The sequence below is a fragment of the Hibiscus syriacus genome, unplaced genomic scaffold (genome assembly GCF_006381635.1).
Source record: "Hibiscus syriacus cultivar Baekdansim isolate YM2019G1 unplaced genomic scaffold, ASM638163v2 tig00112343_pilon, whole genome shotgun sequence".
Classification (NCBI taxonomy): domain Eukaryota; kingdom Viridiplantae; phylum Streptophyta; class Magnoliopsida; order Malvales; family Malvaceae; genus Hibiscus; species Hibiscus syriacus.
In genome coordinates, this window is record NW_024063306.1 from 1,020,744 (window position 1) to 1,038,676 (window position 17,933).

Genomic DNA, 17,933 nt, shown 5'->3' on the forward strand with positions numbered 1-17,933 from the left:
CAAAATTGAAAAATGAAAATAAACTCATTTCCAAAACCAACAACGATCTTGAAAGTAAAATCAAAGATTTGCAAATAAAACTAGAAGAGTTTGAAAAGAAAAATTCGGATTTGCAAAATTTACTTTCAAAGGTCAATGATGATCATCAAAAGAAAATTGATGATCTTAAAGCTTATTTTGATAAAGTTGGAATAAAACGTTTTGAAAAAGGAGAAAATTCAAAATCCAACTTTGTTAGAAAAAGTTTTAAAAACTACAAACATAGAGGTCCCCGAAGAACCTCTAATGGAAAAATCGTTAGAAGTATATGGGTTCCTAAAGGACTCATTACTACTAAAGATAAAGATATCCTACACAAATGGATACCTAAGGGGACTAGGATTCTGGAAACTAATGAATATGGACCCAAAAGAATTTGGGTACCAAAAATTAGAAATTAATCTATGTTTGTAGGAAAAGGAGAATTGCTACAAGGCACGGAAAACAAATTCAAATTCATGGTACCTTGATAGTGGATGCTCGAGACACATGACCGGGGACAAAAGCCGGTTTATTGAGCTTAACGCCAAAAATGGAGGAGAAGTGATTTTTGGTGATAACTCAAAATGTCACATTGAAGGTATAGGCACTATAGATAATACCTCTTCCATACAAATTAAGAATGTTTTATATGTGAATGGATTAAAGCATAATCTTTTGAGTATTAGTCAATTATGTGATAAATGATTCAATGTCATGTTTGAAACCAATGGTTGTAAAGTTATTGACATTGCATCTAATCGAATTATGCTTGTTGGTCATAGAATATGAAACATATACATGGTGCATTTAGACTCTATTGATATGACTAATTTATGCCTAGTTGCTAAGGATGAGCATGATAGTTGGTTATGGTATAGGAGACTAGGACATGCTAGTATGAGTGTTTTGCAACGGTTAATTCAAGGAGACTTAGTAAAAGGGCTGCCTAAACTGAAATTTGATAATGATAAAATTTGTGATGCTTGTGCTAAAGGAAAACAAAAGCGAGTTTCTTTTAAATCCATTAATGATGTATCAACTAGTAGAGTATTGCAATTGATCCATTTAGATCTTTTTGGTAGAACTAGTAGCTTGGGTGGAAACCAATATGCATTTGTCTTGGTAGATGACTATTCTAGATATACTTGGGTTCTATTCTTAAGTACTAAAGATGAAGCATTAGAAAAATTCATCACGTTTTCAAAAGTAATCCAAAACGAAAAAGGTTACTCTATAACTAGTGTTAGGAGCGATCATGAAACTGAATTTGAAAATCTTGGATTTACTGAATTTTGTAATTCTAATGGTATTAGTCATAATTTTTCAGCACCAAGACTTTAGAATAAATGGCTAGAACCATGCTTTGTGAAAACAATTTGCCAATATTTTTGGACGGAAGCCACAAATACTATTTGTTATGTTATTAATCGAGTAATGATTAGGCATATTTTGAAGAAAACTCCATATGAACTTTTTAAAAATAAAAAGCCTAACATTAGCTATTTTCATCATTTTGGATGTAAATGTTTTGTTTTAAAGAACGGTAAAGACAATCTTGACAAATTTGATGCTAAAAGTGATGAAGGAATTTTTCTGGGTTATTCCTTAAGTTCTAAAGCTTATCGAGTATTTAATAAAAGAACTTTAGTTGTAGAAGAGTCTATACATGTTGTTTTCGATGATAATCTCCTTCCGAGGAAGGATTCTTGTTTGAATGATGATATATGTATTATAAACACAAATGACGTTAGACATGACGTTGGAGAATCATCATCAAATGAAGAAATGAAAGATGAGGAAACTCATGATCCTCTCTAAAATCCAACCATTGAAGAAAGGGAAGTATCTTACCCAAGAGAGTACAACTATGTCAAGGATGGTGAAATCATAGGTGATCCATCCAAAGGGGTAACAACTCGATCTTCTCTTAGAAATATTTGTAATTATGTTGCATTTATCTCATGCATAGAACCTAAGAATATTAAAGAAGCATTAAATGATGAACATTAGATTATGGCTATGCAAGAAGAGTTAAATCAATTTGAGAGAAGTAAAGTTTGGACACTAGTTGAAAGGCCTAGTAATAAATCTATTGTAGCTAGACTTGATGAACCTAAGAATATTTGGACACTAGATGGGTATTTAGGAATAAGCTTGATGAGAGTGGTAATATAGTGAGAAACAAGGCTAGACTTGTTGCTCAAGGGTATACTCAAGAAGAGGGCATAGACTATGATGAAACATACGCTCCAGTAGCTAGGATGGAAGTAATTAGAATGTTATTAGCATTTGCATGTTTTCATGAATTTAAATTATATCAAATGGATGTTAAAAGTACATTTTTAAATGGTTTTATTAAAGAATAAGTGTATGTGGAACAACCTCTAGGTTTTGAAGATTCAAAATTTCCGGATCATGTTTTTAAATTGACAAAAGCACTTTATGGTTTAAAACAAGATCCTAGAGCTTGGTATGAAAGATTGTCAAACTTTTTAATTGAAAAAGGTTTTTCAAAAGGGAAGGTTGACACTACATTGTTTTTAAAGCATAAAGGTAAAGATTTATTAGTAGTTCAAATTTATGTTGATGATATAATATTTGGTTCTACTAATGATGTTCTTTGCCAAGAATTTTCTAAGCTAATGCAAGGCGAATTCGAGATGAGCATGATGGGGGAGCTCTCATTTTTCTTGGGACTCCAAATCAAGCAAAGAAAAGACGACATCTTCATCAATCAAGCTAAATACGTCAAAGATATGCTCAAAAAGTTTGGACTGGAAAATGGGAAACCTCATGACACTCCAATGAGCTCTTCTACAAAGCTTGATTTGGATGAAGGAGGTAAATGTGTGGATGTTAAATTATATAGGTCAATGATTGGTTCTTTGCTCTATCTAACTGCAAGTAGACCGGACATTATGTTTAGTGTTTGCTTATGTGCTAGATTTCAATCATGCCCTAAGGAATCACATTTACTAGCTGTTAAGAGAATCTTTAGATACCTTAAGGACACTCCTAGTTTAGGACTTTGGTATCCTAGAGACTCTAGCTTTAGCTTGCATGCCTTTTCTGATGCGGATTATGGAGGATGCAAATTAGATAGGAAAAGCACCTCCGGTACTTGCCAATTCCTTAGAAATAGGTTGATTTCTTGGTTTTCAAAGAAACACAATTGTGTTTCATTATCTACCACTGAAGCGGAATATATTTCAGCCGGTAGTTGTTGTGCACAAGTTTTATAAATGAAACAACAACTTTTTGATTATGGAATTGAAGTAGGTACCATTCCTATCAAGTGTGACAATACTAGTGCTATTTTTCTTACTAAAAATCTCATCCAACACTCTAGAACTAAGCACATTGAAATAAGACATCACTTCATTAGAGACCATGTCACTAAGGAAGATGTAGTTCTAGAATTTGTTGATACTTTGCACCAATTAGCGGATATTTTTACAAAACCTTTAGACAAGGAAATATTTTGGACACTTAGGAGAGAATTAGGTTTAACCAACCTATCTTCACTTAGTGTTTAAAATAATTTTAGCACTTTTAAGAATAAATGAAAAATGCTTATAATAATAATTTTTTATTGCATTCTATGCTATTAGTTAGGGGGAGTTTATGTTATTTGGTGAAAATTAATTTTATGTTCAAATGTAGTTTAAGGAATAATTTGATTGATTGAACATAATTAATTTTCAATATATGAGTTACCAAAACCACTAGAGCTAATTAATTTAGCATTTTGAGTGTTTAAAACGGATTTTTGACATTTTTGTGCTTAATTCATCGATTCACTTAACAGTGTATCGATGCATCCCTTTGAATGTGCATCGATTCATCTTGCCGATGCACGCCTTGAATGTGCATCGATGCACAGGGTCATGCATCGATGCATCCGTTGGGTTTTAGGTTAAAAAGGCTTATTTTCTCATTTGTTTCAAAACCTAAAACTAAGCTCTCTTAGCCGTTCGCCTCCTCTCTCTTTCCTACTCTCAAAATTGCTCCAAATCCTTGGTTTTTTATCAGAATCTTCGATATTTTCAACTCCTAATCCTGCTTCAATACATCAATACACCCTTCTCAATCTGAAATTTCAAGGTAAACTTTTCTAAAAACTCATTTTTATCAATTTTCGATCTTAGGGCTAGTTTTGATTAGTTCTAGGATGAACATTATATCGGGCATTGGTTATATGATGATTCTAAACTAGATTTTACAACAAATTTCATCAAAAACACACAATTTTTCAAAATTTTCTTTGAAATTCGAAATTAAAAAAAATATTTTCGAAAATCATTGATGTTTTTGACTTCATTATATTGTTTTTATGAAAACTATATGTATTGCAATATTTCCAATGATATTTTCAAATAGTTTTCAAAACTTTGCCCATTAGGATTGTTTTAGAGAACCTTGATTATTGCAGACTCAATTGAGTTTTGGGATTGATTATTGTGCATACATGTTTTTCAATTTGCAGGTTATCTATTTCTTTCCTTTTTCCAATCTTTAAATCATGTCAAATCTCAAACTTCCTAGGTCCTCTTCGAGTCGGTCAAACCAAAATCATCCTCCCGTTCCTCCACCACAAAATCCAAACAATCCTCAAAAGACCATAATTAGTACATGTTTTAATATGCCTGAATGTCAGAGAGAAGAATTGTACCATAGGTACATGGATTCTTTCTAATCTTATAGAATTAGGGAAGAACGTATTTCATCTCTACAAGCTATGATAGACTTTAAATTTGAATACCTCCCGATTCTTAGAACATGGAAGTTTGATAAACTGTTTTCTCTTAGACCTGTCGTCTTTCATCAATTAGTTCGTATTTTCTATTCTAATGTGGTCTGTATTCAAAACAAAACTCAATATGGAACTATAGGAATTAGATCCTACCTTTTAGGACAATATATTCTTATTGATTCTGCAACTATAGCTTCAAAATTTGGGTTAGATGACAATGGTGTATATGACGAAAAAGAAACTGTGGAATATCCATATCTCCCAAACACTAGTATTAGTACCCTTCGATCTCATCACGATCGTTTTCTTCATTTAATGATCTCGTGATGGTTTTGACCATCCGCTGGTAGGTACTCCACTCTTCGTGCTAGGGATTTATGGTGGATATATTGTATTAAGAATAAGATCAAAATAAATCTTCCACATATTATCTTTAGTGTGCTAGTCGATACCGTAAACATTATCCCATCCAAACATGTTGAAATATTAGTTTATGGTTGTCTTCTTAGCAATCTCTTTATCAAACTCGGTCTGGATGTCTCTCTTGACAATCCTATTCCTCTCCAAAACCCAATCAATCTCACATCCTTGAAGAAAGTGGATTGGAAACAAGACGAGGTAATTAGTCAATGGGTTTTTAGACCCGGTAAGCAAACTCTGGGAGCTAGTTCCTCACGAGCTGCTCCTAGCTCCTTCTCCTCCTCCTCCGGCTCCGGCTACTGATGATGATCCTGAATTTCAACAGCTTATGCAAGACATCGATGATCACGTACCCAATGACGAGCCTGCACCGGAACCAGCTCCACAAGAGGATCAAATGCCTCCATATTTTCGTTCGTTTTTGGAGACATTTGATATACGGTATGCTTCCATCGAATCTCACTTGACTGCTACTCATGAAGCAGTAAATCAACGCTTAGACACTTTGGAAGCTCGTCATATGGAGTTTCAAAGGGAGATGCTTGCACGCATGGATGCTCTCTCTCTTGAGATGCAAGCCCGATTTCCTCCTCCGCCTCCCGATCCTTCTATGAATGACTATACTTATTTTATTTTGATTGTATTTGGGATTAAAACTTAAAACTTGGATTGTTAAAACATTTTGTTGTTTTTGAATTGTTTAACTAATGTTGGATGTTTGAACTTTTTATTTATTTTGTATTATTGATATCTTAGTTGCATTATGACCAATTTACCATTTCACATTTGATTTGAATATTGATTATGAACACTAATGGCTAACCTCTCTTTTGATCTTTGATCTTAGCAGCTTAAGCTATATTCAATTAAAATGTTTAATCAATTGGATATATTTTTCAAAGCCTTCTTTCACTCAGTTTTTGAGTATTTTTGATTTAACAAAAAAGGGGAGAAGTTTTAAGTGTTATAGTAAGGGGGAGTAATTTCAAAATTGATTTCAAAACTTATTTTCAAAGAAAATCTTAAAATTACTCAAGAGTTTTGTTATATAAAAAAAGGGGAGATTGTTGAAAATATTTTGATATTTCGATATAACAAACTAAGTTTAAATGAATTTTAAGAATTTACAAATGATTTTCTAAAGTATATTCGATTCAATTAATCGAATATCAAATTATTACTCCAAGTCTTTCAAGATCATTTCAAACCTTACTAAATGTGTAAAATTGTGTTTTATACTTAAACTATTTTTGAAACAATTTTCACAAAGTCTTTTGAACCAAAATCAAGCCTAAAATCAAATTTTCAAAGTGATGCACCAATCCATGCATCGATGCACCATGGAATTAATTGAACATCTAATGTATTTTATGAATCGATGCACGTACCATGCATCGATGCACAAGACCATGCATCGATGCACTCAGGCTATTTCAAAACATCGAATGCATTTTATACATCGATGCACCGAGAGTCCAATGGTCAAAATATTTGAATTTTACACTTGATGCACCGATGCACCTAGGGTATGCATCGATGCATGAGACGCTCCCAACCACTAATATTAATTATTTTCACACTTAAACGGCTCTATTGACTCCACTAAGCATCCCCAACGTTCAGAATCATTTGAAGGTGTATTTAAACAAGCTTAGAAGCCATTGATCAAAAACAAGAAACAATAATCAACTAGAATCAAGAGAGAATCAAAGAGAAAGCATCAAACCTCAAGTTTGAGCATTCCAAGCTTATTTTTCATTCAATATTCATTTTGCTTTCAAGAACACTACTTGTACTCAATTGTATTAATTTTTTAGTGTTCTTTTCTTTGTTCTAGAATTGTGCAAACATTCTACCTTGTGAGGATTTCCTTGTAAGTTTGCAAATTTGTAATATTCTCTTTGAGAAAGAGTGTTCTCAAGAATTGAGGTATATTCTTGAGGGAGTTGTAAGGTTATCTCTTTGGCCTCAAAAGAAAGAACAAATTAGTGAATTTGTTGGAAAATCCTTAGTGTGGATAGCTAAGGTAGTGGACGTAGACTTTGATTGAGAAAGTCGAACCACTCTAAATCGTTGTGCAATTACTTTCAATTTTCTGCAAAAGTTTCCACCAAAATTTTAATTGCCAATTCACCCCCTCTTGGTCGCTTCCATCGATCGATTAACTCAACAATATTATAATAATATATGATACTATTATATTCTTATTTTAATAATATATAATAAATTATTAATAAAAGTTATATTATTTATGAATTTCTTAAAAATAATATTATTGAATTTTTAATAGTGAATACTTTTATTTATGTATTTAATATTAATATAATAGTCTAATAATATTATAAAAATTCCTTAAAATATATTTATTAATAATTTTAAAATATAATATAATATTTATATTTTTATAGATATTCAATATAATTTATCATATTTTTATTTTAATAGAATATACAATAGTTAATATTTTTATTTATAAAATTATAGAAATAATATTTTAATAATAATATTGGCATAAATAGTATTAAATAAATTATTCTAATATTTTTAAAATAATAATATTAAGTTTTTATAATAAATAATATTATTTATTATATTTTATATTTGCAATAAATAATTTCTAAAAAATTTATCAACTTGTGAAAAATGGTTTACACAACATCTTCCAAACACCATAAAATATTTTTCAGTAAATGTTTTTGAAAAGATATAATACATTTTACTAACTTTATTTTGGCATTGTCTTGCAATTTTTCAAGACACATTTTGAAGATTAAATAAGGAAGGAAACTAAAAGATTAATTGCACTAAACATCTTATGAAAGTGACATAGATTGTAAATTGACCTCAAATTATAAAATATTTTAATTAAGCCATCAAAATATCAGTATTATATGAATCATATCATTCTATTAACTTAGTTGTCGGACCTATGTTAAATACCTATTCAAATATGACACGAAACACGTACATAAATTAATATAAAGAAATTCGGATTTCAGAAAAATTTTTTAGAGTAGACACATATGCATTAATAACGAAAATTTTTCGTATGAGTTAGTAAAATGAACAACTAACCTAAAAAAAATTAGATTGCAGAATGAGCACGCGCCGCCCTAGGTTCAATATACATCCGCCACTGTAAATCAAAGTTTAAAGACGTGTATATGTATTGTATGAATAGTTTGTTATTATGTATTAAATAATTAAATTGCTTGCTTTAAACATGCTTCACATAAGGTCCGAACTAACATTAATCTCTCAAGTTGGCATCTAAACTAATGGAAATATTTAATTGATTCAATACTGATACTTTGAGGATATAATTAAAACATTTCAAAGTTTAGGGACTAATTTAAAATATAATTCATAGTATAAGGATGTACAATGAAATTAAACCGAAGCTAAAATATTTTTTCGTGGGAGTGACCGCGTGAAGGACTGAAATGCAAATCTTGGCGGCGAAGCCCAAAAAAACAATGACCAGTGGGCGTCTGTGAGGGCGGGCAGTGTTCGAGAGCCCTTTTTTCTTTCTCCAGGTTATTACTTGTTTTACCATCATCCTTTGAGCTTGTTTCTTCAGTTTTTTTGTTTGAATCTTGTAAGCAACTTCCTTGTTTGTAATTACAGCATGATTTGCATCTTTAGATTCTTTTTTCTGCTTTTTTTTTGTGGGGGGGGTGGGGAATGGGTCTCTAAATTTTGAGGTTTGTTGTTGTTGTTGCTTCACTGTGCTATTTTGCTTCTTAGGGTTTCCATGGGGGTTTCCTTTCAGTTTTTGGGTGCTATATAGCTTGTGATGTGGATTTGAATTAGGTGGGATTAGGTTTTTGTTTATACATATAGAAAGAAACAATGGGTTTTGCTTCATTTGAAGTGGAATTGCTAGTTTATATGTTTTATGCAACCCAAGTATGTACCCCTAGTTGAGCTTCTTTCATATGCTAAGGCATTCTTTGTACCATATGGGACGGTAAAGGAGGCTTATGTTTGATCCCAGATCATGTAATTGAATGTCATGCAAATTGCTAAGAGCGTAAGAGCAAGACGATGAGGGAAGAACAAATAATCGGTATTAGTTTCGGTTCTTCGTTTGTTAAGTGCGATGGCTTGTTGCCAGCAAGCCTGTAACTGGCTCTGGTGGCAAGACTTTGTCTGATTTTCAAGTCTGTCGGCACCAAGTCGAGGGTTCCAGCCTTGGGACTGTGAACCCTTCCCCTGTCACGAGTAGTTGTAGGGTTCATAATGCTTGTTCTGTGTTTCTATCACTAGTTAATAAGGTTCGAAAACTGCCAGTTTCCGGTTTTAAGCAGTGTTACTTTTGAAGAGCACACTTCTATTATTAAGAAATCGTATTGAAATCCGAAACAGGACATGTGGTTGTGTTTGTCTGTTTGACCTCACTTGTTTCGACTCCTATTTTCGCAATTAATTCAAGAGCAGGTACACTGTTCCTATTAGAATTTTGAGCATGCCTCAAATTGATCTCAACTAGTTGTGTTATTGTGGTCTCAAAGTCCATATTTTTTTCATCACTCTGGTCTTTAGGTTTCGAAAATATAGACGTAGAATGTAGATTGTGGTGTTTCTGAATTGGTTTTATGTCTAAGATATTGCTGAGAATTTGTGGATACCTTATAATTCAGCATCCAGGTATGATTTTGGTCACTCGAGTATGAATGAAAGTTAAATTTTGAAGAAAAAGTGTAACGTTTAGTTACAACCATTTTGTAGACATGCAATTTGTTTTTCTCGAATGGTTAACTAGTCCTTTTAATCATTTTCAGTCGCTTGATATATACGTATATAACAAGATAAAGGAAATCCGTGTTCGGGATCATTTGATTTCCATCATGTTCAAGAAGACGTCTAGTCGGAACCAAAGATCGAAGGGTATCAGGACGAAACATGTCCTTCAGATTTGTCTGCTACTTGGGGTCTGTTTCTGGTTAATCTACCAGGTCAAGCACTCACATGATAAGAGAAAAGAATTTGATGAGAGAGATGCTAAAGTTTCTGTGAAAGAACAATCCGATGATTTGATCGTAAAGTTTGGCAGGAAAGACCTTCCTCGTGTGCAGGAAGCATCTAAGAACTACAAGCATGAGGAAGACGAGGAAGAAGAAAGTGTAATAGAGGATGAAAATAAGCATGATGAAGAACAGGAAGAGAAACCTAAGAGGCTTGGCGAAGAGGAGCATGAAGGAGCAAGCAAACACGAAGAAGAGGAGCTGGATGAAACAGGCAAACACGAAGAGGAGGAACAGGATGAAGGAAGTAAACATGAAGAGGAGCAGCAGGAAGAAGGAAGCAAACACAATGAAGAAGAGGAGCCAGAAGAAGTGCAGGGAGACGAAGGCAGCAAGCGTGATGACGAAGAGCAAGAAGCTGAAGTTAAGGATGAAGAAGCAGAAGATGAAGGAAAAGGAGATGGAGATGATGAGGTTGATGAAAACGAGCAAGAAAGAGCTGATGCTGAAGTTGGCAATGAAGAAGAATTAATGGATGAGGATAAAGAGAGAGAAGCCGAGGGTGATGATAAGGAGAATGAGGAAAAAGAAAATGATGAAAAAGAGGGTCAAGACGAAAGTGAGCATTCAGCAAATGATCAGAATCTTGATGGAGGTGATAGGGAGGCACACGAGGCGAGGGAGGTGCATTATAAGGCTGATGATGCGTCCAGTGCAGTGTCCCACGACACACAAGTTGTTAGCTCTGAATCTGATAAATTAGAAACGGAAAATTCTGGTGACAACTTAACAAGGAATGTTTTGGAGAAGGAAAGCAAAGCCAATACTACCGAGAAAGCCAATGGTGATGAAAACAAGTCTGAAGCGAAGGATGATGAAGGTAAACACTCTGAAGGTGGTAGTTCCTCTAATAATGATGAAAACAAGTCAGAAGTGAAGGTTGATGAAGGTAAACGCTCCGAAAGTGATAATTCCTTGAATGTCTTTCTTCCAAATACAACAAACACAATTGACTTTGTTGAACAAGCAAGCAGTAACTCTACAGAAGTTAGTAAAGAAACAGGCAACATGGATTCAAAAGCGAACACAGAAATGCCGGGTTCACTGCAGAATGGGACTTCGGCTCAAGGTACAACAGAAGATGGTATGGTTACTGAAGAAAAATATAAAGAGAGAGCCAGGGAGACGACTTCAAATGGTCAGCAGTCTGGTTCCAATACAGTTGATGCACGCAAAATCGAATTGGTAGATTCGATCACCACGGAATCCTCAAATTCAACCGATACGGAGTCTGGCATGTCAGACGATACCCCCAGGATAAAAGCAACAGCCAAAGGGCACAATTCCGAGTCTTCCACGACTAAGGAGAACACAGATTCAACTCAGAATGAGAAACAAGAAGGCGACGATGAATCAAGGGGAGCAGATGAAAGCTCAGACACTTCCATCTCTAATGAGACTGTGAATGGAGGTCACAATGACCCCATTGATTCGACCGACAATTCGCTTTCCCAAGAAGAGAAAGATGCTGCTGTGGATCTTAGCGCATTACCAGATATTACAACAGAAGGGAGCAACAATGAAGATACTGTTGCTGAATGAAAATCTGATCTGTATGGTTGTTCAGTTCTTGTGAAGTGCTTTAAAGCTTGCTATGTTTGCACTATAATTTGATACACGGACGGTGTTTCTAGAGAATACGGTTTCAACCTGGAAGTGGAAATGTAGACTATATATGATGTTGATGCAATCTGTATAATTTATGGCAAGTTCCTTTCTTTCTTCAACTTCAATTTCCCTTTACCGACATGGTTTTTAATGCATGATCGAATCTAGTGAAAGTTCATGATAGCAACCCAGATCAGATTAATGGGTTGTGGCTAGGGATGGACATGGGACCGAACTTAATGGGTTTCGACTCAATTTGTTCGGGTTGGATTTTTTTTTAAAAAAAATAGGGTTCGGGTTAGGTCATTTTTTAAGGTTGTGTTCGAGTTGGGCTGACTTTGGGTTTAGAGTAAAAATATTCGACCCGAAATAATTTATAATTTTACCTTATATATTTAGGAATAATTATAATAAAAAAAAATTTATTTCATGTTAGATTCAAATTTTATCTCAAAAAATCAATTCGGTTGGACCGAAAATTTGAACCTATCCATGAATAATTGCACAAAATAAATAAAAATTATAACTAAATGTCAGAATTGGGATTTGAACCCACGCCCACTCACGAGGACCAGAACTTGATCTGGCGCCTTAGACCAACTCGGCCATCCTGACTTAGCCACTTTGAATTTCTCTTTATATATTAACATAGCAAAGTAAAGTAAACTACAAGTTTAGTACCTCAACTATCTCTTTTATTCTGTTTTGGTCATCTAAGTATTTTTTTCTCAAAATAATGCATAACATTATGTTTTTGTTTCATTTTAAACACAAACTATTAAAAATTTAACCAACTATTGACGTGACATTTTTTTTAATTTTTTTCAAATGATGATGCGACATTTTCTTATGGTGACGTGCCGGCATCACCTTTAATTTTTTAAAGGTGAACGACCAAAATAAAACAAAAACTAAACATTATGTATGATTTTAAAAATATAGTTGGGTGACCACAACGCGAGACACTTAAAATGATAACATTCGTAACGTTAGGCACATACATCGACGGAAAAAATATAGACCGGATCCCGATCTTGACCCCGACCCGAAATCACCGTTGCTTTGTGGGGTTATCGATGGTGTTGTTGCTGTCGTGTCCATGGTTAATTTCCCGCCGTGTTTGGTGCTGATGGTGGAAATGGCGACCGTGGTGGTTGCTTTTGTGGCGGCTGTATCGTCGTGGAAGAGATTTAACCGGTATCCGAGGGCGTCGGTGAAGCCTGGCTCACGCCAAACTTCGAGACGACCCCATGGCTTCCATGTTCCACATCCGGAACGGTGGATCAGCCATGCTCATGGATTGGATCGGGTGACCCTGTCCAATCTAGGAGATGGCACAAACGGTGTCACCATTGATGTCGTTGCTACCGGAGAACCAGAGAGGTTGTGGATCGTAATCGACCATCTTTTTCGTTCTTTAAGAACTGATCTTTATCGGATTTCAAAGAAGGTATCCAATTCCTCGAAAATTTTGATTCCAACAAAGATGACCTAAAAATACATTACGTCCGTAGAATTTTATGTTAGAAATCAATTCTGAGACGAAACTTTATGTTAGAAATTTTATGTTAGAATTTGACAAACCTTGATCCTATGTTCCGGTCGCTTGAGTTTCTGAAACCGAACTTGCAAGTAAAAACTGCCTGTTTAAGAATTCCTTGGACCTGGAAAACCTGAGGACTACACTCAGGCTCTCCACCGAACCGAACACTAATCTCGGGTCCGGTTCGGTTCTAACGGTTAAACTCAACTGGGGAGATGATCCATCCTTGTTGCTTCTATTCCGGCCTATGGTAATCCATCCATTGTATCATCTCAACGGGAACAGTTCTGAAGAAGCCACTAACAACTTCCCCAACAACTTCTTACAAGGCAATCCACAAGTGCTCCCATCAGGACCAGCGTAAACCATGATCGAAACATTACACGACGATGAACCCTTCACGATCCTATCGATCCGAGACTTACCAAGACTAAAACAAGAAGCCACCACCGGTTTCTGCAAAGAAGAAAAAGAGGAAGAACTGTTCCCGTCTTGCTGAAACGGGATCGTAGCCACTTGGTGAGGTAAATTGCTGAGTTTAATACTGCAAAAATATGGAGAAGTAGAAGGGTGGATCCTGAACAGTGAAGTGTTCGTCGATGGTGGGAATTTCAGGGCAAAATTACCCGTCAGGATCCTTACAAAAGGGCAGAGATCCACTTGGTGAGGGAAATTGCTGAGTTTAATACTGCGCACGTACATACGATGAACAATGTTGCCAGGCAGGAGATGGAGATCGATGTTCGAAAACTAGCCATTTCGCTTGTCCTTTTCCCCTTCCAATCTTTGTCGTTTATAGTTAATTGTATGATTAGTTTACATAAAACAATAATTGAACAACATAATGTAATCTTATAGAGGGCATGTTAAAGGAATTGTATGATTAGTTTAATATTGTTTAAGTAAGTCTCGAGTGTAGAAAATTTTCGTTAGAAAACTCACACACTAAAATTAGATGTACGACATAGATCGATCCGAATTAATCAAATGGGAAGCCTTGAAAACAGGAAGACAACTAAAAAAAGATTGTCAAGATTTTTGTCTGTTTCTAGACTACTGTTAGTGAGTGGGTATTTTGGGCTTAAGCCTCATACAAACATTACATTTGGGATAGCTTAGCCTCGTACCGACATCTCCCTTTGGGTTTGTATATCCTTTTCTGATGAATCTTAGGCCCTACCCTCATTTTAACGAGCTGGGGCGGAATTTCATGAGGGCCCAAGAGAGTCTTCTCGCCAATTAATTTTTTAAGTATTAATTTATATTAGAAATATATATATTTTAAAAAAAGATTTATGGGTCTCCTCAATTAAAAAATATTGTTTATAAAAAATAAAAAAAATATTTTAATCCCTTTTATAATAATTTTTTAGTTCCGACCCTGTGAATATTTAACTTCTCATTGTAATCATATGTTAGGTCTAATATCATTTAGTTTTCGTTTGATTCTCAAGTGAAATGTGCATTGGTTATGCTTTAGATCACATGCATACATATTAAATAACTTATATTATTATTTATGTTTTCTTTATAGTTAAAGGGTTTTAATGGTTAAAGTTTGTCGGATTTAATGGGATGGGCATGTGATATGAACTCGATGGGTTTTGACTAGGGATGGCAAAAAAACCCGAATCCGACGTGGAAAATCGAAAATCGAATTAAACGGAGACGGGGAAAAAACTTTATGCTAAACGGGGACGGGGACGGGTTTAGTAATCCCCGACCCGATTACCCGGCCCGATACCCGGCCCGATAAATATTAAAAATAATTATTATATATATATATAATATTAATAAATTTAATTTAAATTAATATATATATATATATTTATATATTTAATTTAAATATATATATACCCGGCCCGATACCCGTTTAAATAACCGTTTATGCTAAACAGTTTTCCCCGTTTCCCCGCGGTTTTCCCCGATTACCCGATGGGGATCCCCGTTTAAATCCCAGCGGTTTTTTAAGCGGGGACGGGTACGAGTTTTTTAAACGGGGACGGGGGGACCAATACCTGGCCCGAACCCAGCCCGTTGCCATCCCTAGTTTTGACTCAACTTGACTCGATTAGGTCGGATTTTTTTTAAAAAATTCTGATTTTGGTCAGTTGGTTTTTTAAGGTTATGCTCGGGTCGGGTTTATGGTGAAAAATATCAGAAACAACATGAAAAAAATTGTATTTTTTACCTTGTATATTTAGTGATAATTGCAATAATACCCTTCTATTTATTATTTTCTTTCAATTAAATTCCTATTTTTCTTAAATAAACTTAATATTTTTTAATAAATATATTATTTCGAGTCGGATCAGGTCGGGTTCGGATTTTATCTCAAAAAATCGGGTCTATTCACGACGGATGGAATGTATGTATTTTTTTGGGTCAGACGGAGGATTTATAATTCTTAACAAGCAAATTGAGTTTATTTATATTATTAAATATTTATCTAGTCATTGTCCTAAGCTATCTTTATTGTACTAATTAAGTTTGTCCGTATGATTAATCCATGATTTTGTAGGTTACCAAAAGCTTCATCCTTTATGTATAATCACCATGCAACTAAATATATGCGTTTGATCTTTGGAGATCATAGAAAGAACATTGATTAAAATGATTCACGTGGGAGCTACAAAATCTTATTACATTGATTCGTGATTGATGAACCTCAGCCACATGATGGAATTAGTAGCATTTAAGGCAAGTTCATCGTCATGGACATGCAAAATATATTCGGACAGCTTAGACAACATTGTCCTCTCAAATGATCCCTCAAAACCAAACGCCAAAGCTTCACCGGAATCTTGCCGGAGCTCTAGTGCCATGGCCGCTCACGGTCGACATGGAGGAGGAACTGTTTTGAAAACTTCTACGTCACCGATGGCTCCTCCCTCGAGTTTTGTTCACAACTCTAAAGATCTCGTTGCCCGAACTCACTTTTACGGATTTCGGGTCATTTTAGATAAAATATTCCACGTTGATATTACAAGACACATCACATATTTTATGTGGCTCTTATTACCATACTAATTCCAAAACCAAATCAAATGCAGACCAAACACACTGTGACAAATCTTTGTCCAAACAAAGGCAACTTGAATCAAATTACTTAGAAGAATGCATGTCCAAATCCAGGAGGACGAGGATGGTATCCTTCGGGATTGGGATTGAATCCTCCGGGTATCATATCGGGAGGAGCATTATATCCCGGTGGCGGCATCATGTTCGGGTCGAAATCGACGTTATTCAGAAACATCCCAGCACTCGAACTCCCCATGAAGAACTGATGGGAACTGGTGGTCTGAATAAGAAGCTTTTCCACTTGCTTTGTCACATTCTTCTTCAACTCCTCTAACACCGATTTCAGCTGCCGGAGGTGCGGCGGACTAAGCTCCTCGACCGGCGCCTCCCACCAGTACTGCCCCTGACTCGATCTTCTCAATCGGCTCAGCTCTTCGCCCCGCTGTTTTTCGACTTCCGTTTGGTTCACCAACTGTGACAAAATCGAGTATTAATCAAACCGACACACACGTAACAAAAAATTAGTCACGGAATTGTGTAACTAGACCTCAGTAAGCTGCATGTTGAGTTCACGAACATGCGCGTTACGATGAGCCTCCATGATATGCAAAGCGCTCGAATTGTCCGGAGGGTTTCCGTTGGCATACCGGTCGATAACATTACCGATCTCCGGATGACCGAAGGAGAAGACTTTGTTCCCCGGAGAAAAAACGATGATACCGATTTCGACACCGCACAGAGTACAAAGCTCACTAGCCTTTTTAAAAAGACCAGAACGTCGTTTCGAGAAGGTCACCTGGAGATTACTATTGTTCTTCATCTTCACCATCTCAACCTTTTGACGGCCTAAGCTCTTCTTCCCCATGATTTCCAGAAATTTGCAGAAAGAAGACAGTGAATTGGAATTGCAATTTACAGGGAAGGAGGAGATTAGTATTTATACGCCGAACAGGACAGGATATCTACACCTTGAGCTGTCCAAATTTACCATGTTTCGTGAACAATTCCTGCTGTGCATTGCTTGAATTTAATTAAATACTATATTATATGTTTACATATATGGAATTAAACCACCCCACCGAATAAATACAAAATATATAATGTAACTCTTCATCGTAGAGTTAAATCACTTTCCCATTTCGTCGTAATGAAAAAAATAATGTATACAACTCAGAATTTTCCGGGAAAATTTTCTTGGTCATAATTTCTTGTGGCATAACACCGTTCTCAAGGCAAAATTGGCCCAATATAATAGGTGGGTTAATTCTTTCGCACAATATAATACGAAGCAAATTATTTAGAGAACTACGATATTTGCTACAGTGAGTTAAAACTCGTCACACCATTTTCAATTCGATTTAGCAAGTTATCTCGAAATACGTGTAAATATTGTTTAGTGAATTAATAGTTTTTTTATGTTTTGATGTATTATTGTGTATTCAGACAACTGTGGGCTGCTTTGTTCGCCCCCTAGCTTGGGTTGAAGTTAGCTAATGAATGGATTCGCTAAATCTGCTGTCTTGTTTGTTGGGTTGATTAT

General features: G+C 35.2%; 2 protein-coding genes across 3 annotated transcripts; one reads left to right on the forward strand and one right to left on the reverse strand.

Annotated features, from left to right (window-relative positions):
* The first annotated feature begins 8,655 nt into the window (after window positions 1-8,655).
* LOC120177878 (cilia- and flagella-associated protein 251-like) lies at window positions 8,656-11,913 on the forward strand. 2 transcript variants are annotated; one of them, XM_039183862.1, is made up of 2 exons: window positions 8,656-8,730; window positions 9,979-11,913. In XM_039183862.1, the coding sequence occupies exon 2, from the start codon at window positions 10,045-10,047 to the stop codon at window positions 11,761-11,763; it is 1,719 nt and encodes a 572-aa protein (XP_039039793.1). In that variant the 5' UTR covers window positions 8,656-8,730; window positions 9,979-10,044; the 3' UTR covers window positions 11,764-11,913. The 2 variants fall into 2 exon arrangements, with proteins under 2 accessions (XP_039039793.1, XP_039039794.1); XM_039183863.1 differs by having other exon boundaries at window positions 8,713-8,731; window positions 10,006-11,913.
* A 4,568-nt stretch (window positions 11,914-16,481) lies between these two features.
* Window positions 16,482-17,258, reverse strand: LOC120178053 (agamous-like MADS-box protein AGL62). The gene is made up of 2 exons (XM_039184009.1): window positions 16,941-17,258; window positions 16,482-16,865 (listed from the first exon to the last, which is right to left on the reverse strand). Exons 1-2 carry the CDS (start codon window positions 17,256-17,258, stop codon window positions 16,482-16,484), a joined length of 702 nt encoding a protein of 233 aa, XP_039039940.1.
* Window positions 17,259-17,933: the final 675 nt, after the last annotated feature.

Bases quoted from the DNA above. Each gene is read 5' to 3' on its own strand.
- LOC120177878 (XM_039183862.1), top strand. From the start codon at position 10,045: ATGTTCAAGAAGACGTCTAGTCGGAACCAAAGATCGAAGGGTATCAGG.
- LOC120178053 (XM_039184009.1), bottom strand. From the start codon at position 17,258: ATGGGGAAGAAGAGCTTAGGCCGTCAAAAGGTTGAGATGGTGAAGATG. The intron at 16,866-16,940 runs GTCTAGTTACAC...ATTTTGTCACAG, and splicing joins TCAACATGCAGCTTACTGAG to TTGGTGAACCAAACGGAAGT.